General features: G+C 35.2%; 1 protein-coding gene across 6 annotated transcripts; it reads right to left on the reverse strand.

Moving 5' to 3' along the window:
* Window positions 1-6234: 6234 nt before the first annotated feature.
* LOC136035276 (tRNA wybutosine-synthesizing protein 2 homolog) lies at window positions 6235-27768 on the reverse strand. Of its 6 annotated transcripts, none has more exons than XM_065716954.1 (5): window positions 27676-27768; window positions 19550-19732; window positions 12803-12953; window positions 10553-10820; window positions 6235-7561 (listed from the first exon to the last, which is right to left on the reverse strand). In XM_065716954.1, the coding sequence occupies exons 2-5, from the start codon at window positions 19722-19724 to the stop codon at window positions 6854-6856; spliced, it is 1302 nt and encodes a 433-aa protein (XP_065573026.1). In that variant the 5' UTR covers window positions 19725-19732; window positions 27676-27768; the 3' UTR covers window positions 6235-6853. The 6 variants fall into 6 exon arrangements, with proteins under 6 accessions (XP_065573026.1, XP_065573027.1, XP_065573029.1 ...); XM_065716955.1 differs by having other exon boundaries at window positions 27687-27767; XM_065716957.1 differs by lacking the exon at window positions 27676-27768 and adding an exon at window positions 27095-27389.
* Window positions 27769-27774: the final 6 nt, after the last annotated feature.

Raw genomic sequence — 27774 nt, forward strand, 5'->3', positions numbered from 1 at the left:
CCCCCCCAAATCCCCCCAATGATACTGGATCCGGTCGGGATTTAAAATATGAGTTCTGATTTACAAGGTCCTTGTAATATGAAATTTCATCCAATGAAGTTCAAGATCCAATCACTCCTTTGTTAGTTAAAAATACCTCATTTTTTTCTAATTTTTCAGAATTAACCCTCCCCCCAACTCCCCAAAAGAAAATGAATTCGTTCTGTTTATGTCAATTACGTATCTAGGACTTGTGCTTATTTTTCCCACTAATTTTCATCCCGATCCCTCCACTCTAAGCATATTCCAATATTTTAGGTTTCCCCCTCCAATGTCACCTGATCCGGTCGGAATTTAAAGTAAGAGCTCTGAGACATGATATCCTTCTAAATATCAAATTTAATTAAGATCCGATCTAATTTTTCCAAATTAACCATCCTCCCACTCCCCCCCCCCAGATGGTCGAATCGGGGAAACAACTATTTAAAATTTAATCTGGTCTGGTCCCTGATACGCCTGCTTCATCGTCCGAGCTTATCTGGAAGTGCCTAAACTAGCAAGACTGGGACTGACAGACCGACGGACCTATAGAATTTGCGATCACTGTATGTCACTTGGTAAATATCAAGTGCCATACAAAGTAATTTTTCTCTGGGGATGGAATATTTGGTTGAAGGTTGGCTTCAGTATGACTTATTTTGGAAAAGGGTTATTTCCAGGCTTTGGGCAAGCCATGGGCGGAAGTAGTTATAGGCCCTACTAAACTGAAGGAAAACTCGACTTTCTTAAAACTTGAAAACCCCTCCCCCTCGCCCTATTTTAGATAGGGCTTGTGATATCAGAGCTCGAAATGAGCCCTGATCCTATTCATCTTTGGTCTAGCTTTCATTTGGATCCGTTGCTCCATTCGCAAGTTATACTAAATTAAACCAAAAGCTTGACTTTTTTCAGCACTTAAAACCCACTCCCCCTCGTTCTATTTGAGCTAGGGTTTTCATCTCAAAACTTGATGCCTGTCACGGTCTTAGGTACCTTTGATTCAATCTTCACTGAGATCCATCAATCTCTCGCAAGCTACACTGAATTAAATGAAAAACTCAACTTTTAATTAAGCTTGGGTCTCCATCCCAGAACTCAATGTATATCATACTCTTAGGCATCTTTATTCAATTTTCATCGAAATTCATCTACATATGCAAGTTACAGTGAATTAAATGAAAAGCTCGAATTTTTTTTAACACTTAAAGCCCCATAACCCTAAATAAGCTCAATTTTAATCCAAATAGTTCAATTTCAATACCAATCTGAATGGCGGTTCTCCCGCTATACTCGATTGCACTGACGGGCGGACAGACAGACAGATCTCAAAAACCTATCTTGATGGATATTTTCCACTATCCAAATAGATGATGATACCTGGATGATGATATGCCATTGCTTTCCTTTTTTGGGTCCAATTAGCCAACATGGCTACCTAAGACGTTGCAAAATTCGTCCGTCCGTCTGCCTGTCTGTTCGTCCGTCTGTGTAATCACGGAGAAACGGTGGTTGGATTTGGATGAAAATTTTGATGGGTAGATTTGGTGCCAAGGTTCCTGAGACACATCAAGTTGAAAGATGAAGACCCTAGCCCAAATAAAACAGGGGGGCGAGGGCTTTACCTGCTAAAAATAGTTTTTTTGTTTAATTCAGAGTAACTTGCGACTGGAGTGATGGAACTGAATGAAAATTGAACCAAAGAGGCCTAAGACCATAACACATATCAAGTTTTGAGATAAAGACCCTGGCTCAAATTTAACAAGGGGGAGTGGGTTTTAATTCCTGAAAAATTTAAGTTTTCTGTTTAATTTAGTATAACTTGCAAATGGAGTAACGGATCCGAATGAAAACTAGTCCAAAGATGCCTAAGATCAGGGCTCATATCAAGTTCTGGTATCACAAGCCCTATCTCAAATAGGGCGAGGGGGAGAGGGTTTCAAGTCTTAAGAAAGTTGAGTTTTCCTTTAATTTACTAGGGTCTATAACTTATGAACGGAGAGACAAATCTGAAGTTGGATTCGCCTGAATACCTGAATTTGCTGAAACGAATTTGACAAAATACCACTGCATTGGATCCAGCTTGAATTCCCTAGACTTGTTTATTGCAGACAACATTTAGATGGGCAAAGATTCATAGCTTCAGTAGTTGTATCAATAATATGGTCCTGAAGATGATGAAACGGTAGAAATTTGGTTCAGTTGACAAGATGACAAAACTTAAACACTAATGCCAGAAATATAAGCCCAAATGTACTACAGTATGTAACATTTAGCACAAAACAAGGGATTTTAGCTCACTGTCGACCAGTGAACTGTGAAATAATTTCAATTTTCTTCGTTATATAACTTTTAAACAAAAATTAAACCGAGTGTTAATCACTCTATAATTTTTTTTTCGTCATAAACAAATACCTTATTTCATATCCAAAAATAGGGCATGGAGCTATATCTGAGCTTACTCTAAATCTAAAGGGTGATGTTTTCTTGTACATTGCCAAAGCACAGACACACAAAAGCTATATCTTGAGTTTGCTCTAAATCTAAAGGTGACGTTTTCTTGTACATTGCCGAAGCACACACACACAAAATTTTCGTGTCAAAGGTAAAGTATTTGAAAAACAAGTACATTAAAAGCATCTTAAGTAATAAGTATTTCGTAATCTTACTTAAGTATCAAGTAATAAGTACACCCTAGAGTTTTTACTTAAGTACAAGTACAAGTAACGGAAAATTTCACTTAAGTAGTACTTCAAGTATAAGTACTTCAAGTAAGTGACAGCAGTTTAGTACCTTTGGTATCAATTTTGATTATAGCTTCCGCAGCTCAGATGATAGCTTCCTTCTAAAGTTCCACATCGACATTTGTTGGCTTTAAGTAATGCTCGCGGAGAATGGCATAAGCTGTGGCTCTTAAGAGTAATGACGTTCTGTCTGCCGTTTATCTTTACAAATCTCTCTCGCATCTTCTTTTTCATATATTTTTTACCATATCCAGAATCCTTTGAATCACCGATGAGTTTGTTCATTATGCATAACAAGATCATTTAGTGTCAGTTGCTCATCATCATTAGCCTGGAAAAACTCGACTACTTTCTCGAACGCCTGGTTTTGATTCAAGTTCTGTGGTCGACCAGATTATCGTTTTCCAGACTGTGAAGGAATTCCGCTATACTTATTGGGGATGTTATATTCCGTTAGAAAGTTTGAGTGGCAGTACTTGTGGTAAACTACATCAGCAGCGTGTATATCCGGGTGTGTGGAAGCAAGAATTCTAGTCATCACTGCTCCTGACCAGTCATCATTTCTCTTTCCACACACCACTTTTAGTGTATTTTCAAATTCTCTCGTTCTAACCTTGAAACTGTCTCCCTTCTTCTTCATTCTATCAAAGATAACTGGCGTAGAGCAAAAGACGCAATCGAATTTGAAGTTCCGAGATAAACGGGAAGCTACTCACCTCTGACTTTGTTTCACCTGCGATAACGATGACGAGTACTGCTCAGTATATTTGTTGTTTGTGAAGCTAGACCTGTATGACAGGATCCCCAATATCTGCTGTGACACCTTCACACTTCCCTGATCGACAAGCTTCATTCACCGAGTCTGCCTTTTTTGATCGACCTTTCTCTCCCAAAACGGCCTGTACTGACTCTTCCACTATTTCTTCTTTGCAAATGATTGCTAAATATTTGTCATTCAACCAAAAAAAGAAAAAAAAAAGCTAAATCTAATCTGGTTTAAGTTTTCTAATGTTAAGGTGCTAAACCAATAAAATGCTCAATGTATTTAAACGGTCATAAGGAAATTTTGTTTGCAATGGCCATTTATTTTAAACTTATTGTGCCAGATTAAGAAACTGATGGAATATTAAAGTTTTAGTTTTAAATTCAAATTAAGGTGACTTTCATAATCACCACGATTTAGTACCTTATTCTTGACTCAGTTTTGTTGTTGTTCAGCTTTATATGGAAAGACGAATTTTACCTTCTCAAAATCAAACTCAACCTCAAAAAACATAATTCTGTGTTTTACGATAAATAAAGGTAATTTTCATAATCATCATGATCTAGTACCCTATTCTGGACATCAATTTTGTTGTTATACCTCTTTAAATGTTTCGCCTCCTCAAAATCAACCTCAACCTCAAAAAACCAAATTTTTAGTTTTACGTTGAAATAAAGGTGATTTTTATAATCCAATGATCTTATACCTATTCTAGACATCACTTTTGTTGTTCTATTTCTTTACACGGAAGCACGAATTTTACCTGCTTAAAACCAACTCCAACCTCATAAAACCTAAGTTTTAATTTTACGTTCAAATAAAAGTGATTTTCATAATCACTGTGATCTGTTACCCTATTCTAGACATGAATTTGTTGTTGTACACCTATTTACGGAAACACGAAATTCACCCTCTTAAAATCACCCTCAACCTAATAAAGACACATTTGTGAAACAGCTAGATGAGCAGACTGTGCATATTTGGAATCAACACATTTTTCTGAGCCGGGTAGTCAAAGATTCATTTCTTGTGCAATTTGCAGTTCCCAGTTAGGCCCTTTTTTTCACAAACTTCCTGGACTACTCTCTCTTGCTTCTCTTGGCTCATCACTCATCAGCTGCTTTCTGTTCAGAACATCCACTATCCCCGAACTTTCGGAGATTTTCCGGTAAATTCCTATGCCTCCCCGAAAAAATCACTTGGGTCTAGGAGCGCCAAAGATTTAAATCCGGCCCTGCTCAGAGGCGCTTCATATAGAAGGGGTGATCGTATAAACTTCGGAGGGGGCTCTTCAATTTTAAATTCAGAGTTTTAGTGCACTTTTTAAGAATCAAAAGTGAATGGAGGGCAAAAAGTCCCCCAATGCCGTTCTCTGCCCAAATGGGGAGATTTTTTTAATTTTAAGTGTTCGACTTAATGTGCTGATTTGACTTTTTTTTTCTTAGCTTTTACTGGCATATAAAGCGAATTCGGCTCTAAAGAGCTTGTGATAGTCTTTTAAAAATAAATATTATCTTATCTTATAAATGTATCTGATGAAAATTTTGAGAAGCCATTTTGTTCAAAATAGTCCATTAAGAAAAAGGGAAACTTTTGATTCTGGGTGCATCCGAAAAGACCTTTGTTTTAAATAAACACAACAAATAAATAAATAGCTTAGTAATATTAATTTACTTTTTACTCGGTTGGTTCATAAAATAGATATTTTAACTTTTTGTGGTTAGTTTGTTCTTTGGCATTATAATCAAGACGACCCCTCATACTACACTAGGCGGTTTCCCAGCCAGTTGCTACCTACAAGTAGTTAGTACTGAATAGTGAATTTTTTTTATGGTTTCCGGCTGGCTAATTCTCTATAAATACTGAGTTTACCTATTTTTACCAAAATGAATTCACAATTACTAAATCGCTTGAAGTACTTAAAGTACCAACTACCAAGGGCATACGAATGAGAACACTATCTGCCTTCTTGTTCTATCTCCCCTCTATTCCTCCCTGAAAACCGGGATCTTCATTGATTTTTCTTCCGGTTTTTAAACAATTACTAAGATTTTTTTTTGTTGCGTAATTTTTCTAATTTGTTGCCACACTGAATCTTATAAGGAAACAAGCGGAGACTTTTCTTGTTTACAAACAAGCCCAACTAAACGGTTGTAACACCCAACTTATCTGAAGATGATCGTCGAGTAATACAACAGCCAATAGAATTGTATAACCGTTACGTATACTCGGGGTTTTGATCAAATATAGTTTAATGAGAATATGTAAAAATTCAGCAATAAAAGTGACATTGTTTGAATCAGAAGCAAATGAGGATTCTATTGATATGTAATTATTCAACTAAAGGGATAAATTTAACAGGATATTTCAATGATGCTTTTGTAGGTAAATCACTTAACAAATAGTTTAAAGTGGCTAAACTTGAATAATTTCATAACATCCGTATTAATGCATAACTTAGATTTATGGCAGTGTTTGTCTTTTGCTAAAGCAATCAGGAAAGTTACAGTTTCAAGAGCTCCATGATGATATATCTTTTTCTCATTTTCTGTTGATATCTTTTTCTCATTTTGTGTTGATTTCTTTTTTTCATTTTCTGTTGATATCTTTTTCTCATTTTGTGTTGATTTCTGTCACCCGTCATGGGCAAGACCAGTTCTAGCCATTTCAATCTTTCTGCTATCCTGGGAAAAAATTAACTCAAACTTAAAATGAAGAAAATAAATTTTAATTCATACGCTGCAGAGTTTAAAAGAGAAAAAAATACTTTCGAGTGACAAAATTGGTAAAGGTGTAGAATAGTGGCTCTCCAGAAGGAGAAATTCTAGAACAAATGAAGAGACATTTATAAATTGCTAATCTTATGCTAATTTTCATGGTCTTATTCGCGTTTTGACAATTCAACCCCAGCCTCCTCCTAATGGTCTCATATAGCTCCAGCCCATATATAAAAAAAACTAACATAATATTTGGTAAATTCTTAATTCTATAATTCATTGACACTTGGTACATGTAATACAGTAAGAACTTCATCACTTTTATGTTAGTTTTTATACAGCCTAGGGATATATGACACCTTTTAGGAGGAGGGGATGCCTCGGGATGAATTATCAAAAAAGCGAACAAAACCATAAAATGAGCATAACATTAGTAATCTAAAAATGTCTCTCTTTTTTTGTCTCCTTCTGGAGAGACGCTATTCTATACACCTACTACAAAATTTGCTTAACTCGATTTTTTATTTTTCAGAAAAGCTACGGATAATTTAGCCCAAAAACGCAACCGCAGCTTTGGAACTATTTATAATGTTTGATGGCAACACTGATTGCCGTTAATTCACCGGAGTACAAAGAAGGTCTAGAACTAAATGGTTAATCCTTGGAGCGTAGGACTTCACATCTTCCAAATGAGTTATCCTAACATTCCAGTTTTTACCACCATCTTCTAACATTTTTTTAATTTCACTTTTTACATAGGCAGCCCAGTGTTCCCACTCTTTACATCTGTAAGTCACACTATTTTCCAAGTCATTAGATTCACTTTCACAAACCATTTGTTGTGATTTCAGTGAATAACCACTAGCAGGCATTATCAATGGGGACGACAGGGTTTCGTCTGGAAATTCTGTGGTACGATTATTTAAATGATTCTGTTCAGTCACATCTATACAATTTAATTGACTAGCACTTAAATTATCTTCACTTTTTATCGTGTTTGAACTAATTAATTTCCTAGTTTTTGGTTCTAAAACTATTCCTTCATCAACAGAGGAGACAAAGTGACCATGGTTTGACAATTCGCTCCTTGAAACATCAATATTTCGCACATCTTCGTCAGTTTTGTTATCTAATTTTACGCTGCGAGGTAACTTATGAGGAGAAAGTTGACCAGGTTTGACAACATTCGAGTTCACATTGCCGTGGATATGTAGAGTGCCACCTATATCTTGCCTCAGTGCTCGACATGCTACTCGCCAACCCGGCTCTGATGAGGGGATTAATCCTAAATTGACTCGGTTTCCTACATTCTGCGGACAAACCTAAAAAGGGAAAAAAGAGGCTGGTAATGTGGAGAACAGACAATATCAATCGGAAAAATGTTAATAAGATAAAAAAGATCATTTAATTGAGTGGCTCTCATGCTTCCTGGAATAATCTGCCTCGAGTCAGCCAAAAAGTTGGGCAATGTATAAACTCTGTAGAACAGGGTATGTTGTATGAACATGGTAATGTAGAACAGGGCAAGTTGGGCAAAAGTTGGGCAGGTAAGTTGGGCAATTTTGCAATTGGGCAAAAACGTTATTTTACACTTGAATCCTCCTGACATATGGTATGCAGATCATTCCTTTCAAAACAGCTTAGCGTACGGTTCATGCCAAATTACTTCAGATGAGAGAAATGTCAGATCGTCCCAAATATTTTCATACTTTTCACAAAACTGCCAAAATCCGTTCGCTAAGCTGTCCTCAAAGGAATGATCTATCACACCTTCACACTTACCACAATATGCATGTTCAATCACGCCTTCATCTCCCTGGTCAGTATTGCTATCCTCCTCCTCCCTTTTATAGTAGCTTATCAAACAGTTTTAAGAGTAATTTCAGATGTGTGAAAATATCATATAAGACCTTTAGGCGTCACAGCGACGATATTTACTAATGTGAGATACGACCGCCCCAAATGCCATATTTACTTATACATGAATGGCAGAAATGTCAGATTTACTGATGTCAGGAGCGAAAAAGTCAGATACGAACCTTAGGTGTAATAACAACAAAATACGAATAATAGGCAGAGTTTGTCACAAAATTTTTTTTTTTTTGGGGGGGGGGAATATATTTATTACGAAAAAAAACTATGATTCAAAAACACTGACAAATTTCCCACAATATAATACCAATTTAAACAATAATCTGACAATTTATACACAAAAATTAGTTAAAAAAAGACTTTAAAAAATTATATATTATCTCAATTTTAATCCCTCAGGATGGTGACCACATTTAGTAAAGGATATTTCAAGGAGATAAATTATGGTTGCAAAGTTACGTTTAGGGTGTATTTTTCGGTAACTTTAAGTTGAGTCTCAAATTTATGGGATCAAAATGGGAACAAATTTACAGGTAACTTTAATTTATGGGAAAAAAACAAACGCTGGTTTTATTTCAGTAAAGAAACAATCTCTGCTTTTTTCTTCACGTTCGCAAGGTTTACAGGTCACTTATTTTAGAAAGATACACTTAGCGCCAATTAATGCGTAAATTACCCTGATATATTTCAAAAGTGTTTTTTTTTGTATCTTCATGAAAACAGGAACAGTACCTTGCCCCCTCCCCCTATATTTTAAAGAATTGGCGCAACTGTAAACAAGATGGCAAAGCAGCAGTCCCAATAGTTTCTTAGCATATAGTCAAATAGTTTAACCACGCATCTTGCTACAAAAAAAGAGATGATATCGTGTGTTTTACCTATCTATAGTCTCCAGAATGATTCAAAGGTCAGAAACAGCTCAATTTAGAGGGCGGAGATCAAACTGTCCCCCACGCTCCTGGCCAGATAAAACCTTTTGAATTTTTCTGTTTGGAGCATGAAAAAGACGAATATATAGGAAAAGAAATAGACAAGCGAAAAATTTACCGGTCTATTATTTTAAAATCTTAGCCATAGACAATACAGGAATTCAATAATTCAGTAAACATTTATTGGTCGGCCTCTTCTGAAGGAAACATGGTAATAAAATAAAAGAAGTACCATTAGATTCAGGCACGTACGCAGGAAATTTTTCGGGGGGGGGGGCAAAATGTTTGAAACAGCAGATATAGAGTAGCACCTTTTTTTATTTAGTAATGCAAAAAGCACGTATATCGGTAAATACAGATTAACTTTAATCTGTAGTATTGAAACGGAAGAAGACTGAAGCCTCAAAAGTACGTTTTAGGCTCAGGTTATGTTCATAGCGATTTAGAACCAGTGATTAATCTATTATATCCCACTGAAAGGGAAATTTTAGGGTTAACAGTGCAATATGGATGCTGTGGGGGGTAGTTCTTCTATTGCAAAAACGTAGATTTTAATGAAGAATGATAGTTTCCAAAATTGATCCATTAAAAGCTGTATTTTATCCTGAAAAGGGGGGATAAACGCCCCAATACCAAGGATAATTCTATTTTGCTGTGGAAAGCAAACCCTCTTTACAAAAAAATAAAATAAATAACAGTACAATTCCTAATTACTTCAAATAGGGTAAAAAGTTAGACAGAAAATGGGTTAATAATTGGGCTGTGGCTTGACCGAATAATTGCATGATGTAAAATCCCCCAAAAAAGGCTTCACACATGTATCTAGATTCTTAATAAATGTCCTACTTTTGCCAGAAATCCCAAGAAACCATGGGGAAATTAAACATTTCAAAAAACTTCGGGGGGTGGGCAGGCCCGAACCCCCCCCCCCCCTGCGTACGTGCCAGATTAGATTCCTTATGTTATGCTCTTTACAGTTTTGTGACAACCCAGCCTGCCCCCTGATTGTCTCAGATAAAGCCCTACTAATATATTTCATTCTTGTGTTGAATCTTGTGATCATGTCATTCTTCTTTGTTAAAACATTTTTCTGCGTTCTTGAATCGATAAAATTTCGTTTCGCCAGAGTGGAAAAAATAGAACTATGATAATAAATATAATTCAAAATGATTTTGAAATTGCATAACAAAGCGAGGAAACATGAAAATTTATTAGTAGACAAATGATGTATATTGTAAATAAAAATAACATTCTTTTCGCATTTTTGGGCTTTTTATTATTCCTAAGACTATATCTGGGAACATCAGCAGGTAGTGTGCATTGTCACAAAAGCGAGTATGATATTTGTAAAGGGTATAAAATTAGCTATCTAGTTAAGCAACGTTCATTTTATTAGCACGTTTCCTTCAGAAGGCGGTACTCAGTCAAATATTTACCAGTATGTCAAAAAGCTCTTCAGTAAATAGTTTAATCATATATTTTTCTCAAAGAGAGATAAAGTTAGAACCTTACCATTTTATTATCTCCAAAATGAATTTCACATCTGTCTGCAACCCCATTAAGGACCAAATTTCTTTTGAGTGCTTCAACAGCGTAGGGATTCCATTCACAAGCATGTACAAACTTTGCTTTAGCATTTACTAAATACTGAAGACTGAAATACCCTATGCCTGCATATAAGTCAACAATAACTTCTGATCGGCAGTCTAGTTTAGACAAGCGAATTTTTTCGGATATATTCCCTGCGCTGAACATAGAGTGTTCGATATTCCATGTTAGCCTAAAAAGAAATTTAATATCAACAAAACTTAACAAAAAGTTGGGGAGTTTGGCCAAATGCAGACCGAGAAGTGACAAATCTGTATCCTTAATGAATAAGAAATTACCTAAAAAACAGGATATTTCAGGTTTAGACACGGGATGCTTGCTCAGACACAAAAGTACATCAGGGTAGACTACCCAAAATAAAAACATCTTCCAGTATAAGAGATGCAAATATTGCAATACGACCTTTTAATATGCTTGTACAAAAGCCAGGTAACCATTTCTGCGAGAGGTCTCTGTTGATTCTACCTTCTTGTTCAGTCCTTAGGCATTATAGAGCGTATCGACTTCCTCTTGTCAATTCCGAACGATCTAGGATTTCAGTTAAATTTAAATACCGTTGATCTCAAATAAATATAGATTGATTGAAAAAATTCTGAACGGGTAATTTGGACGTAACAGTATAACTTGAAAAAAACGCATTACTTATTGACCTTCTGTGATGAAGTATGTGCCCTTCATGCAGTCTTTTAAATTGTTTTTGTTTTTTTTTTACCCATGTTGGAGTCATCTGCTGTTCACTCCTTACTATGCCTAACTTTTTTTTCTCTCTTTTTTATTTTCTTCTAGCCTTTCATTTTCTAATTTTTGAATCTGGTTTTATATATACATTTACTTTTTATTGTATTGGTTGATGTTTTCAATCCTTATGATTGTTTCCCTCAACAATTATGAATTCTGCTCTCTTTTGGGGCGTATGGTCAAACACCTCAGCCCTTTTTAAGAGTTAAAAGCGATCAAAAGGCAACCAACTTTTCTCTAGCACCCACTAGTAGCCTTAACATCCAGTCAAAACTTTGAGATGGCTATATTGTTCAGCATAGTTGAAAGGCCCAGTAGCTTTGTCTCTGAGGATGTCAACCCCCTACAGTCCTAGGGACAAGGGCTATAAGCTACACTATTTGCCCACTGTTTACGTATAATATTTTTTATTGAGAAATGGGGACTAATATCTTTTATTGAGAAATGGGGACATGTTTGACCTTTATTGTCCAAAAATACCAAAGGTATTCCGACGAAGCTTTCAGAAAATGTTGAGGGGAGTGTTCAAATAAACCAAATATATTATGTGCATACAGGTTGTCAAAAGAACATTATTCAGGAATGACTGAGTGTATTAAATCGGAACTTTTAGAACACAATACATTTGAAATGTTTTCTCTTTTTTAGCTTTAATAAATACGATATTATTCATCCTTTCAGGAATGAATATCAAAATCTATATTAAACTGTTAATCCACATTCATTAAGGTTATTTCAGTAATCTTGGTTATAATAGCGATTTTTTCAATATTATGGGAAATAGAAATACACAGCTCGAAATAAGGATTGTTTTTAGTAAAGTACAAATTATGTTCTGGCCTTTGAAAGGCACGAGGACATGAGCCAAATCCCCTTACTTTCCGGTCATTTTGAGTTTGATTTGGTTATTTAGTGTAATTTCCGTTCGTTTTAGGTGTCATTTATCTATCGATGGTGATTTATGGAAATTCTGCTCATCTTGATTTAATGTAGCTCTTTACTTTTCTTTGAAAAACTTCTTTGGTGGAATTTTTTTCTTTTAAATTAATTACTACAAAAAAGAATGACAAAGATTTCAGATTAAATATGATTTACAGCAAACTAATCAGAAAATACCAACAAAGAATACATCGCTTATACAGTGTTAACTGGTGTCATTCCAAGATCTTTGGTATAAACCCAGGGTAATTTAGAGGATGGTTCACAATGACTATGATACTTTTGACATTACTAATCTCCCACCCGTCAAAATATATGACGATGTAAGAATAGCTCTATTACTTTATTTTATGTAGTTGGAAATTCTCTCTATTACTTCTAAATGAGAAAATATACTAAGCATGAAAAACGTGCAGAACTTACGTGACCAAGAAGGCCTATATTGTAGAAAAAATAGAAATTCTAGTTTATATTTACCTTACATTATTGTCCTTGTGTGACACCCAAGGACTGTCACCATACAGGAGTTTTATTTTAGGACTTCTAAAATCGTCATTTTCAATACGTCCACGTTTTGCAATCCGTTTAACCTGAAGACACTTACAGATTGTCTGAAAGATCACTTCGTCTGAAAAAAAAAAAAAATTTTCATTTGCTCATTTTCCAAAATTAATGGAATAAACTGATCAAGACCCCAGAAAACATACGTGATTTCCCAAGACAATAATCAAAGCTAATATTTTGAAAGTCTTAGTGAACAAAAGTAGCTAAAGCACACACGGGTAAGGGCAAGTGAGCTTTAGCCCCTTCCTCTATAAAACCTAAAATATATGGGAAATGGAAAATTTAGTAACATTTGAAAACGCATTTTGTGCTTTTCTGTTGTTGCCTTTTTTCAAACTGCAGCCCCCTACACATTTTCTGCAGGTTCTCTCTCTAAAATATACGTATATGTATGCCCTTAAAAAGTATAGTATATTTGCAACGGGGGTTAGACTGATATCTCCAGAAGAAGAAAAGGGGGAGGTAGGGGGAGGAAAGGGGTTAAAAAAATGTTGTTTTGAAAAATTTATACATGTGTACATGCGTTTATGGATGCATAAAAGAGTAGCTCATAAGTGCACCCACCAGAAATTATTGGAGGGGAAGGCTACTGAATTTATTTTCCTAATGAAGAGGTAAGAAATGTCAGAGAGGTATGAACGGGTTCAATAATTTTCCAGATATATTTGAAAATATACGACAACACCACAAAACATTGCATTTGGAATTGCAAGAGATGTTGGGAATAGGCTATCTCTTTTTCCATATCGCTCTCTTCCAGACAAACCGAAAGATAGACAGCAAAAGAGAGAGCTATTTGTAACATGTCTTGCACTTCAGGGACGAGCGCCAATTCGAACCTTTGTAAATATTCAGGAGTGAGAGAGAACAATAAATATTCTAAATGACACTACACAATCGTTTTGACATTTCAATTTCCAACAATTCCTTATAACTGTTTATGTCAATCAACACCCAATAGAACATGACATACATGAGTACTGGGAGATATTATATTGCCATACTCAAATTTACATCAATGCAACTAAACTGAAAGAGACCGGTTCAGTGTTTTCTAGTTTCAAATCTCTTCAATTCTCTACAGCTCTCTATATCAAACCCAGCTTCATTACCACACTGGGATTTATGTCCCATGCCACTAAATTGAAATCCTAAAATTAAACGTAAATTTAAAATTTTGTTTGATATTATACATCATACAATATTATAAATCACAATTAATTTTGTAAGTTAATTTATAAAATAAATTTACTTATGAAATGAATTTATCAAAACTGTAATTATAACGAATATAAAGTAGAAAAAAAAAACATAAATTTTCAAGTAAACACTTACAACATGATGTGATAAGTGACGTGTATACAATTTAGCTTTTGCAAAGCATCTATTTGATTTCAATACTCAGATTTTTATTTCAATAACTCAGATGTATATCTCTTGTCATTAACATTGCCATTCGACTTTGGAAAGATTGCCACTCCATTTTCCAACTTAAAACCTCATCTGGTTTTATTCTATTGTGCTTCCACCTAGTATTTCAATCGGCTTTTACCTCCTATTATTACTCAGAGACTACTACAACACGGCAGCCAGAACAACATTACGAAAAGAAGGGCTACATAACTACTTTTTGTAATGTTTCCTTAATCTAGAAATTAATAGTTACTTACTCTTAGTTTATAGAACAAAGTAGAAGCAACACCTGTGAACCCAAGAAGACCTCAATTCAAGATCCAGTAAAAATCATATTTTGCCAAGCACTGCTACATGACAGTTTTGCTGAAGAAAATGAAGTGCCGGTTTATGTAACAGGTTGAACTTGAAAAGCCACTGGACATTTATTTGTATTTTGTAAAAATAGATTTGTGCCGGTTTCAATTTAAGTGTGCCAAGTTGTTATTTATGCAGCCCTAATTGACAAGCAGAAGAGGGGCAGTTTCCTGTCGCAAGTGCCGTTGTACCTGCCGGTAGAATCTCCCTTAAACGGCGGGGACCGGATAGAACGGGGACTGTCACTTCCCTTGTCTATGGGGTTTGTCCCATGATGCTGCCAGATGGATTCGTACAGAATGATGTGCTGAATTTTGCCATAAGGAACTGGTTGCGATCTTTTCGCAGAAGATATTGTAAACGAAGTGAAAAAATTATTTGGTCTATAGCAAGGTATACTACTTAGAAAACCAAGAGGCAGAAAGTTACGGACACTTTCGCGGACATTTTGAAAGTTCTTGACTATTGCGATAAGAATTCATTGACCCTACCTAAGTTCGTTATATATGAACCAGATGAAGTTCCTACAATTTTTGGTCCACAGGGCCTATGCTGCTGTCCCTCGACTACTAGATCCCCAGGCCTTGCTAATCCAGTAGCTGTCAATCATCAGCCATCTTATGCCGTTGTTCTCAAAATACCAAAATCTCTTGATGACCCCAATACTCGTAAGCAGTTTTTGGACAGCGTTTGTCCCGACTTAGCGGAAATAAGTAAGCTAAGAAAGTTGAAACAGGACTGGAAATTCTATATCAAATCTAAATCATCTACTGAGAATATTGTTGAGAAAATGAAAGCTATTAAGCCTGAGGTTATTGCTATGCTCAAAGAGAAACTGTTTATTACCGTCTTGAAGCAGGTTCACCTAACATGACTTAAACTTATGTAGAATCCCATGTTCCAAGTGCAATAGTAATCGGTAACTTTGAGCATTCCAAAGTGTTTCAGCGGTATTTTGGGACCAGGAAGGATCTTGAAGATTTTTTTGCCGTGGCAGTTTAGGTCAGCAATAAGAAGCTGCCAGTGGAAGAGTTCAAATTTCTCCTAAAAAGGTGTTTTTCCAGTCTTGGAGTTGATCACATAGCGGCCGACAGCATACTGATGCCTATTTGTGGTCGTTGCGGTGCTTCTGACTACACCTCCACGAACGATAATAAGTGCGCGAAAGATATGTTCTGCATTTTGTGCAAAAAGAAAGGCCATACATGCTACAGTGCATGGTGCCCGACTAAAAAGGTGATGAACAATGCTAAACCCCTATCAACATGAGTCTAAAACCCACACATTCAAGGTGCAATGAAGAAATAAACCAAGGATCCTCCATCTCTTATGCGATTGTCTCATGGAATTTAAATGGAAATTTTCTAAATCGGTCTGTATTTTCAAAGGACTTTATATCTAACTGTGACAAAGTGTATTCAGGAACAATTTGCAACTACTTTGAGCCTGAGCCTTTGGGAAATATCAACCAATCATAAAGTGTTCTTGGTCGCTGCATGCCGCTATCAGTCTTGTGTTGGTCTCGCAACCTTTGTGAATTCATGTTTTCTTTCATCTATTTTTGATTCAGCAAGTGACTTTTTGGCAATTAGAATCCAAGATTTTGTTGTGCTAAACATTTATCTCACCAAGCACTACCATGACGACCGATCTGAAAGACTTTTTGCCATTAGTGCCACTCGTTTATCTAAATGCTTGCTAAAACTAAAAGAGCACGATTTATGCTGTATCACGACTGATGCTGTATGAATTTATGAGCACGATTTATGTTGTGTTGCAACTGATTCAATTCTGATCTCACCGAGCCACTTCATTCTTCTAGTGATTATGATCGCTTAAGTATTATTTTTGGTCTCTTCAATGATAATTATGTAGTTGCACTGAAGAATGAGTTTTCGGAAGTTTCACTGAAGAATGAGAACTTCGGGTAGTATATATATAACTTAGACCATGTTTGTCATACGTCATCTGTAACTATCGCGGAAGCTGTTGTTAATGATTTCAATTTTACGTCAGATCACTTTCCTTTGTCTTTTAATGTTCTGATCGGTTATTGTGGTTCTTCTTCTAACCGACTTCCGAAAAAGCCATGTGTATTTTATGCTAATGATTAGGACAGTGCGTCTCTAAAGCTTTTCTCGAATGTGTGCAATGATGTCCTTGCGAAAATTTCAGTTCAAGCGTTCAAGAAAGAATGTGTCTGATTCTTGAGTTAGGCTGGACATTTATTGTAGTGAACTTATTTCATGCCCTAGATCTTGCAAAAAAATCGGCAGTACCTATTAGGCCAGCAAAAGTTGGAACTGAAGAGCCCGACTGGTCAACTAACTATAATTTGCGAAATGCTTGCTTTTCTGCTAAGTTTTGGCTTTCAGTTTGTATTGAAGCAGATAACTCGCACGATGGGTTGCTGCAAAAACTGTATATTTATACTACACTTCAGTTTGCAAAGCAGCTTCCTTTCCATCAAAGTTCAATTATTTCGTCTTGTTCGGAAGAAGTTCGGCCTCAACCAAGTAAGTTGTGGTCCAGTCTTGTAAAAGGTATGCCAAGTCAAATACCGTCTCGTATACCACTTTCCTCACGTGTTGAATATCATAAAAGAGAATTTTCTGCTCTGGATCCACATCTGCAAAATAGTTACTAAGTGAAACTCATCGATTTTTTGAACATGCTTCTAGTCTGGGACTGATTATTACAAAGAGCCTGATTACTTCTGCAATTGGTAAACTAAAGAAAAAAAATCTAGAGGATTTGATGGGATTTCTGCACAGCATTTGTTGCTGTGTGGTGAATGTTTATGGAACACTTAGTCCTCCTTTACCAAATCATATTTAATCCGGGATTTGTCCCTGATTCTTTTTCAATTGGATATTTTACTCCTATCCCTAAGAAGGATAAACCCCCTTCTGAATGCTCGTCTTTTCGCCCAATAATAGTTGCAACTTTATTTTGTGAAATTTTTGAGAAATTGATGAGTTGAGAGCTAAATGTAGCCTACATTTCAAGCCCACCCGGTTTTCATTCTTGCCTTGGGTGTGGTCATGCCCTTTTTGCTTAGGTATCTGCTGTAGTTGATGCAGAAAAACACAGTGAAGGTATTGCTTTAGCTGCCCATGATATAAGACGCGCATCTGATTCACTTCTCCACAAAGAGATTATATTTGATCTGGGTTTGGCTGGTGCTGACCCCTGCATCCTAGACCTGCTGGCTGAAATGTATGAAAATCTGAAACTGAAACTTAGGCTCCCTCTACTAGCTAAGTAGTGTACTAGTATCTTACATAATTCTTCTCTTTCTCCGCGTGGAAATCTCCTTCCCCCAGTAAAGAAGGGGGTAAGACAAGGTGCTATTTCGTCACCGACAGTATTTAATAACAGTATTTTAAGGCCATAATCAAAGTCACTTATGACTTACATTTTGCATGGTATTGATTTGGTCTTTGATTGGTTATGCAGACGATTTGCTCAACCTGAGCTGGTCTCTACATAGGCTAGAAGCTAATTTTATCAAGTTGCAACAAGAGTATGCCCACACTGGACTCCAGTTTAATGCTAAAAAGTCTGAAGTGTGGCTTTTTAACTCGAAACCAGATGCTGGTCAGAGCGTCACACTTAGGGATTCAATTGTTGAGCTTGTGGATGATATGGTAAATCTGGGCCTCCCGATTGGATGGTTAATACTAGAGACACGGCAGTTACTGCTTTCTAATTTTCAGAAACAGTCTTCTTTTGAGTATAGCTGTATAGCGGCAAATGAGCGGAAGTTTCATTGTCGTCTGTTGGCCCAGGTGTACGATGCTATGATTTTGCCTCAATATCTATACCTTAGCCCGTTTTGGCGCATTTTTACGGCTACACATAAAATGAAATTACGCTCACTGAACAACAAGTATGCAACGTTTTTGCTGCGTTGACCACCGTGGACAAGTAATAGGTATGTTATATACCAGTGTTACCACTCCCGAAGAAACAATTCTGTAGCAAATACACCAATATAATTCATCTATCAAGACCCACCCGTGGTCCAATATTTTACACCACTAATCAGCATCTGTTTCTGATTGTTTTGTTTGTGTTAGATGAATTAGTGTCTTGTGCTTTTTTTGTTTTCTTTTTTTGTGCTCCATCTGTTTTTTCATTGATGAGTATTAAATAGAATCTTTCATTCATGAGGAAACTTAGTATAGGGAGAGAAAAACATCAAGCCAAAAAGATTACCCAGGAGGTGAATACCTAAGTAAGCTAAGACAATCAACAATTCAATCTACCAGCATAAAAGATGATCTCAGCGCAAGTTGAGTTACTCTCTTGGTAAAACATGTGAAACCTGCAGAGCAAGCCCCTACAGATCAAAATTGTTCTGATATATGCTGGACAAAATCTTTAGGAAGTGTAATCAGCTTCAAGACAGAATCTCGATTGGCACCCAAAGACCCAGACCTTAGTCAACCCCATTTCTTTGGAATCCTGCAAGAACTGAGAGTCTATAAGGAGTCTAGAAATTGATTTTGGAACGAAAGTATGGCACCCAAAGACCCAGGCTTTAGTCAACCCCATTTCTTTGGGAAAATTCACAAGCTTTTGTATCATATTTGGCAACACTCATCACTCTTGCAAGAAAAGACCTTAGAGACCTTGCTCTGATCTCCTGTTCATTCCGGATTTGAGATGAAAACTTCACTCAGAGATAAATCTTCACTGAAAAATTACTGTCTTGGAAGCCTGAAAATATCTTCCTTGTAACAAAAAGCCTAGGGGCAAAAATGAAAAAAAAAATCCATTTTTGAGGTACATTCATCTACTATAAATTCAATAGTTATAACTTATCCATTCAAACAATTGTAGCTAATTGAAGGGGGTAATTCTTAGAACAAAAGCTATAGTAACCTTCAAACAAGTCTTTCCATTGCGAATCGATAAAACTGTTTTCTTTAAATAGAACAGTATCACCATATTTTTCCCATTTCTTTGGAATTTCCTTCAGAAGCTGCTCTTTGTTTGAACAGTGTTTCAGACTTAAATAGTGACTTATTTTTTCTTTCAGCTGCAAGTGAGGATTCATATTGCCACCTAGAAAAATCAATAACAAATAAAATTATCACCGATAGAAGAGCTATATTAAAGAATAAGCTATATTGAATATACATAATGAATTTAAGATACATAGTAACACAAAAATATTTTTTTTTAAATCTTTTCATTCTATATTTAGGATGGTTGAGTGGAGGTCTCTGATGCTCTCTTTTTTCACCATCTTTAATTTACCTTATTTTGGTTTGTGGTCCTACATTTTGCTGTTTTTATATTTTATAGTTTTATAGTTTTTATATCTGTATATATATTTTAACTAAACAGTTTTAAAATAACAGTCCAGGATACAAATTTGAACCTGAACAACAAATTACTTTTCAGATGGACCGAGTTCAGATCCTTTATTTTGAAGATAGTGTCAGTTGAGCATAAAAAGTTTAGGAAAGGCAAGAATTACTTGTGTTTTATCATTCAGCTATCCGATCGCTTTATTACCTTATATGTTCAATCAATCTAAAAATGTAGCAAGCTAGAGTCCTATTAAGTCACTGTATATTGTGTCAGATTAACGACGCTTCTTGACTACTAAGGTCTCTGCGTCGGCCCTGCAGTGCATTGCTGCAGCATGATTCGATCTCTGGGTCCCGTATTACCAAGCTAAGGTCAAACCCATTGTGCCACCACAGGACGTCACTGTATATAAAGCATATAAAACTAGAGTTTTGAATAAGAAATTTTCAGACACTGTCAGTAATAATTGATTTCTATCTTGAATTTAATGACTAAAAAGGATAGGCTACCTTATATGTCTTAAACTGTTTTTGTTCTTGTCTTAGTTGGCCTAATACAAATTTATTTGTTATGTTAAAAAATATACACTGGGGTATCACAAAGCAAAAATGTAACACATAAAAAGAAAAGATAACCAAACACAACAATATTTCTAAAAATTATGGAGCTCAAGTAAGGCAATTATACTTTCTGAGATAAGTTCTTTGAATGTTTTCCACTACTGTAAAGACAACAAACTGTTGAGAGTTGCTCTTTAGTGATAGCAAGCTTAGAAATGATTGTTCCTGATCGTTTGCAAATTGTTGTAACATTATGTTATGAACGTTTTTCTGTCTTTTAGGTAAGATAAAAGTTTGTTTTGACAGAAAGATCAGTTGTGAAGCCATAGGGTCAATTTGCTCAATATATTTTGTATGGTTTCTAATTTAGCAAGGTCCTCTCCCATAGATACAATAGTGTATTCAATGTTTTAACAAATGAACTTTTTGTGACCAGTCCAAGAAGACAGCAAGGGAATAAGCCTGGTCAGACCCTGCCAGTACCAATAATGAAAGTAAAACAGTTTAAAATAGGGATGATACCTTTTTATTGACAGTGAATAGATATAAAATTATTTAACTGTATATGTGTTCGAAATATCCAGTTAAATAATTTTATATCTATTCACTGTCAATAAAAAGGTATCATCCCTATTTTGAACTGTTTTACTTTCGTCATGGAAAGGCAGTGTGGTCTTCGAAGATATCTAGTACCAATAATCTTTTCATGCATGAATTTTTGACAAAATTAATTTGATTTCATGAATTCAGCCTCATGTCCAGGTATACTTCTCATTACTTCAGTGCCCCATTATGCTAAATTTCCACATTGTTGAGAATTAATTGTCATGGTAAAATTTATTGTTTTTTTTTTGCAAAATTTCATGACAAATATCTTTTTGTGGAGCATGATTGCTTTTGTCTTTTATCAAGAGATAGGTAGAGAAAATCCTGCAGAAAAAGGCAACAAATTTCTCTATAGCTTTATTCATCTTAACGATAATTTTACCTAAATCTCTTCCTGCTGAACATAAAATCAAGTCACCACCAAATTCAAGCTTGGAGATGGAATCACAGCTGCTGGAGCTTTTTTTGAAAAGAAGGGGGCTGAGCATTGATAATGGAGCCTTGTGGAAGATGCAATATAGTGATTCAATGCAGTATATAGATGATTCCTTCTGCACTCAGACTTTATTGCATCAACCAGATGGGTAATTGATGATAAACTTGATGACTTAATAAGAAAAATTCATTTCCTTTTAATTTGATATATGATTTGCTTGTATATGTTGCTGAAAGATGCCTTCACATTAACTAGCACTGAAACCACACACTTACCAACGTTAAACTTACTAAATTAAAATGTTACTAAATTTAAAATGTTAAACTTACTAAACTTACCAAACTTACTAAATTAACTTACTTGTATCAAACAGTTCGTGGTAACGAACTGTAGTAAGGAGCGACCCGGCTCAATAGTAACCAAAACTCTAAAAAATGGAACTTTGATACCAATAGCTATATCAAAAGAATCGCATTTTAATGCTGGTTTTAAATATATAAGTTTCATCAAGTTTAGTCTTACCCATCAAAAGTTACGAGCCTGAGAAAATTTGCGTTATTTTAGAAAATAGGGGGAAACACCCCCTAAAAGTCATAGAATCTTAACGAAAATCACACCATCAGATTCAGCGTATCAGAGAACCCTATTTTAGAAGTTTCGAGCTCCTATCTACAAAAATGTGGAATTTTGCATTTTTTGCCAGAAGGCAGATCACGGATGCGTGTTTATTTGTTTTTTTGTTGTTTTTTTTTCCCCAGGGGTGATCGTATTGACCCAGTTGTCCTAGAATGTTACAAGAGGGCTCATTCTAACGGAAATGAAAAGTTCTAGTGCCCTTTTTAAGTGACCAAAAAAATTGGAGGGCACCTAGGCCCCCTCCCACGCTAATTATTTTCCCAAAGTCAACGAATCAAAATTCTGAGATAGCCATTTTATTCAGCGTAGTCGAAAAACCTTATAAGTATGTCTTTGGGGACGACTTACTCCCCCACAGTCCCCGTGGGAGGGGCAACAAGTTACAAACTTTGACCTGTGCTTACATATAGTATTGGTTATTGGGAAGTATACAGGCGTTTTCAGGAGGATTTTTTTGGTTGGGGGGAGGGGTTGAGAAGAGGGGGATATGCTGGGGGAAGTTTCCATCGAGAATTTGTCATGGGAGAAGAAAACTTCCATGAAGGGAGATCGGGATTTACTAGCATTATTTAAAAAAAAATTAAAAAATAAATGTGAAAAAGCTTTTTCAGCTGGAGGTAAGGAACAGCAATAAAATTTAAAACAAACAGAAATTATTACCCATAGAAGGGGCTTTTGTGATTCAGGGGTCATTCTTAATGAATTGGGATAAAATTTAAGCTTTAGTGTAAAGAGCGAGGTACTGACGATGGGGCGAATCCCCTCATATATGTAATAAAAACATGAGAATACAAAAGTTCTTTACGTAAGCTAATTTATAAGTTACGCAAATCTTTTACCAATAAAAATATTCGTAAAAAATTAAAAGTTCTAGTTGCCTTTTTAATTAACCAAAAAATCGGAGGGCAACTAGGCTTCGCCCCCGCTCTTTTTTTCTCAAAATCATTCGATCAAAATTATGAGAAAGCCATTTAGCCCCCCCCCCCCCAAAAAAAATATGCAAATTTCGTTTTGATTATTCCTCTGCGGAGAGCCAAAATCAAAACATGCATTGATTCAAAAACGTTCAGAAATTAAATAAAAAAAACGAGTTTTTTTAACTGAAAGTAAGGAGCGACATTAAAACTTAAAACGCACAGAAATTACTTCGTATATGAAAGAGGCTGCTTCCTCATCAACGCCCCGCTCTTTACGCTAAAGTTTTTTACTGTTTTAAAAAGAAGAAATGAGAGAAAGAGTCAAACTTTAGCGTAAAGAGCGGGGCGTTGATGAGGAAGCAGCCTCTTTCATATACGAAGTAATTTCTGTGCGTTTTAAGTTTTAAGGTCGCTCCTTACTTTCAGCTAAAAAAACTCGTTTTTTTTATTTTCATTTCTTAAAGCTGCTTTGATTTGGATGACATTAACTACAGTGTTTCAATATTTACAAAAGCAAGACAAGGAAGTTGGTGGAATTTTGTTTCTACATATCCCTCTAACCCTCTATTACCCTAAATTACAGTTGCTAGTGATAAGATCAATCGAGTTTCCACAAATTTAAGTGATTATAGTGAATTGACTTGTCTGTGGTTTGTCCTCAATAAGCCACTACCTGTCCATTGACAATTTGAAAGCAATAACACTTGTAAAGGTTGCTGCATTCTCACTGAGAGAGCTTAATAAGCTAACAACACTATTAATAAGAAATTTCTTTCTCGATATGGTACTGTGTACCATTTTTCAACCAGCTTCATGAGAATTGGTAGGAATAAAATTTACCGGAAGGAATTAACTTCGTTTAACAGTTTAATTTGCTTCCTGATTGTGATTATAATGGCCTGCTTCTATAAACTTGTAAATACTGTCCTAGTCTAAGCATTTTCAATACATGTAGTAACGTATGATGGAAGAGGAATTAATCACTAAGTTTGTTTGAATTAATGATAAAAAGTCATTTATTTTGAGTAGAAGAATTTCAAAAAGCAACAAAATGCTGATTTTTTAATCAAACGTTAAGTTTTTCCTAATTTGTTTTTCCACAATTTGTTAGTTCCAAGTGGAGCCCGAGTGTAACAACAGTCTAGGCTAACAATTATCATATTTGGAAAAGGACAAGGACAGTTCATCAAATAGACTAACAAATAGATTTATTCACAACCCTAAATAAAGAATAGCCTAAATCAACAAATACATGAGGTCTGAGTTCTTTATTTAACAATAAATTTCATAATCATATAAGCATATAAATTACTCTATTTTTTCAAATAGTTAAATAGATTAGCTTAACTCTAGCTAGGCTCAATGGCCAGGAATAGAAAACAAATGACAGTTTTACCTTTTAGATAGCAAATTCATTAGGTAAAATTGCCATTGAGCTGCAAAGTGGCAATTTTTTCTTCTGAGGGAAACATAATAGAAAAACAACAGTAGGAGACTACCACTAGACTCATTGCTTTATGCTCCTTTTGAATAGGCATATAATAGCTATGTTACTTGTGCAGTGGTTGTCCACCACATAAAGACATAATATAAAACTGTGAAAACTACTTTAAAAATGCTAAAATACTTACATGATTTATTTCTAAAAGCACTTCATTTTACTTTATCCTCATCCCTCCTCATTGACAGGTATATGGCCCAAATTATATATTCTCTATGGAATTTCCATTGTTTGAAGTTATAGATGATGTTCTTCAAATAAATTTAACAGTAAGCAAGCAGCATCTAAGACATCAAGCAACAAGAGAATCAATGGAGAACATATAATTTTGGCTATGTATTTGCACATTATTGGGGGGGGGATTGGGGGAAAGTAAGGGGAAGTGCTTTTAGGAATAATACAAGCAAGTATTTTAGGATTTTTAAAAAATAGTCTTCAGAATACTACTATGTTTCCTTTTGAAGACAGCAACCACTGGACCATAGTTTTTGCCCTGACAATGACTGCCCATCCCCTAATGGTAAAATGTTTAGTTCTAAATAACCTAACATAAGCCATTTCTTTGTTCTTTATCATGTCATGATGCAAAATGCATTCTTTGTTAATATAGTTTTTTTTAATTCTTTACCCCTAAGAGCCATTTTGAATAGCTCCTATCAATGAAAGAAAAAATGATAATAATAATGTGATTAGGCAAATAGAAAGGTGCAGCATATCAAAAGTAGGCCAAGAATTTTTTTTAGGTTTGCACATATCCAATGCATCCATCAGGGGGGGGGGGTGTTACCATGCTTTCTTCAGAAGAGCTGCTAAGCTGAAACCTAGTTCCAAAAAAATTTACCATTACTTGAAAATTTTAAAAATCTACATTTTCAACTTTTAAAATAGATGTACTCACAGTTTCAAGTAGCCTAGCCTATAATAAATGGGCTGTGGTGAATAAAGATATAGGAGTTTACATTACTAACTTACAGATATGGTGAACATACTGCTTGATGCACTCAATTCAATTCAACTCAATTTCAAGCTCTTTAAGGGTTCTCAAAGAAGATACCTTTCCTCCTATTTTTAACTACAGAAAAGGATTGAAAAATTGATTACAAACTTACTATTTAATTATAATTCCATTTTGCTAAAATTACACAATCCACAGGCATTAATTCATCATGATCCAATTGAATAGATAATGCATAAACCTTTAAAAAAATTGCCATGTTTACTTTAACCTGTTAGCATCTCTTTTGTTTAAAGTGATGTAGCCTACCCATAAATGCAATCACCTCTCACAAAGTCAAAAACCTGGAAACACATGAAAAATCTATTATTTGTGCACATTAGGGGGGTTGGGATTAAATGAAGCATGAATTGTCTTTTTTTAACCCTTTTGGCTAGCCAAAAATAAGAGAAAAGGTGTCATATCTGAGGGTCCATAAAGTGCTAAAAATTGAATTTTTAGTAAAACTCTAGACAAGTTATTTTTTCCTATTCTATCTTGGAAAGTGATTAGGTCAAGAAAATAGAACTTTCAGAAATGAATACAGGGACAAGACATACTCTGGGAAGGTAGTGTCAGGCTTCTATCCTTACTCTTCTGATTTCTATGTCTTACAAATTTGCCTACTTGGCAGGTTTATCTATAGCTACCAATTGGAATTTTGACAAAAACAACATTTGTCTTATAGGCTACCTTAATTTTCAGTTTCTTTTTCTTTAGTTTTGGTTTGAAAATGCAATTCCTATTATTTGAGTAGAAATTTAAGTCATATTAATGGTTCTTTTTCTAATTTAAGAAATGTAGCCTATTTGATTGAGCTAAGTTGAGAAGCTAAAAATACTTTCTTGTGCATCATTTAAGCAGAGGATCTGTTTTGCAATGTTAAATTGTGTATTATATTAATAAATTGAAATTGAAATAACACAAAGATTTTTAAAAGTCATCAAAGATCAGTGCCCTCTAAAGGGAGAAGGAATTGAGGAAGATATTTGAAAATATCTTCCCAAGACATACTGTATTCTGTAAACAAACCCTTTATTCCTAACCAAACCACTTTTCAAGATAGAAAACATTAGCTTGCCTAGAATTTCACCAAATTTTTGAGTAAAATTACTGTTATATTCAGAAAGAGCATAAAAAAAGTCACTGAGTGGTAGGCTATGCTCACCTTCTTCATAAGTCAATAATTTAAACTCATCTGCCTCCATCCTAGGGTGAACAGTCAAGGATACTGGACAATCCAGTTCTTGGTAAAATTCTAGTTAGTTGACTTCTTGCTATCTTGGAAAGGGTTTAGGTTAGGAAAATGAAACTTTCAGGGATGGGTCTACAGGCTAAAGTATGTCCCAGGAAGGTATTTTAAAGTGCCCATCTCTACTCCTTCTCCCTCTAGAGGGCCCTGAAATGTGCCTACATGACAGGTTTTTACCTATTGAAATTTTGACAAAACAACATCTTACCTTAATTTTCAGTTACCAGTTGCTTTTTCTTTGCCTTTAGTTCTGAAAATGCAATTCCTGATATTTGAGTAGAATTTTGAGCCATATCAATATTTTTTTCAAAATTTAGGAAATGTATTTGCATGTCTTTAAAACCTTATAAAATGGAATTGAGCAAAGTTATGAAACTGAAATTTTTTTTGTTGTGCTTTAATTAAGCAGAAGATCCATTTTGCAAGGTTTCACTTTTATAGCACACATATTTTTAAAGGTAATCAAAGGTCAGGCCCTCTGGAGGGAGAAGGAGTGGAGGTAGTTGCTTCAAAATACCTTCCTGGGACATACTTTTTAGTCTGTAGATTCATCCCTGAAAGTTTCATTTTCCTAACCTAAACCCTTTCTGAGATAGCAAGAAGTCAATTAACTAGAATTTTACCCAGTTCTTTTTTAACATAAGATTGCTAATAAGCCTATAAAAAAGAAAACTTCAACTCAAGATCACTGAGTAGCCTAGTCCTAGCTCATAATTTTATTTCTCTTAATTGCTATTTCAAGACACAATAGAAAACTAGTGTATTGTTTAGATTTTGTTGTTTTTGTGCCTTATATAAACCCTAGCTTGCTTGGATATCACTGAAAAAATGATCAACAATCCAAGCAAAAAACAATCCGTGTTTTTATATTTTTGAAGTTCTCGCTAG

The sequence above is a fragment of the Artemia franciscana genome, chromosome 14 (assembly GCF_032884065.1).
Source record: "Artemia franciscana chromosome 14, ASM3288406v1, whole genome shotgun sequence".
Classification (NCBI taxonomy): Eukaryota; Metazoa; Arthropoda; class Branchiopoda; order Anostraca; family Artemiidae; genus Artemia; species Artemia franciscana.

Bases quoted from the DNA above. Each gene is read 5' to 3' on its own strand.
- LOC136035276 (XM_065716952.1), bottom strand. From the start codon at position 21,638: ATGCTCAGCCCCCTTCTTTTCAAAAAAAGCTCCAGCAGCTGTGATTCC. The intron at 12,954-19,549 runs GTTACTATAGCT...TTTTTTTTTCAG, and splicing joins ATGGAAAGACTTGTTTGAAG to ACGAAGTGATCTTTCAGACA. The intron at 10,821-12,802 runs GTAAATATAAAC...ATTTCTTTTTAG, and splicing joins CACAAGGACAATAATGTAAG to GCTAACATGGAATATCGAAC.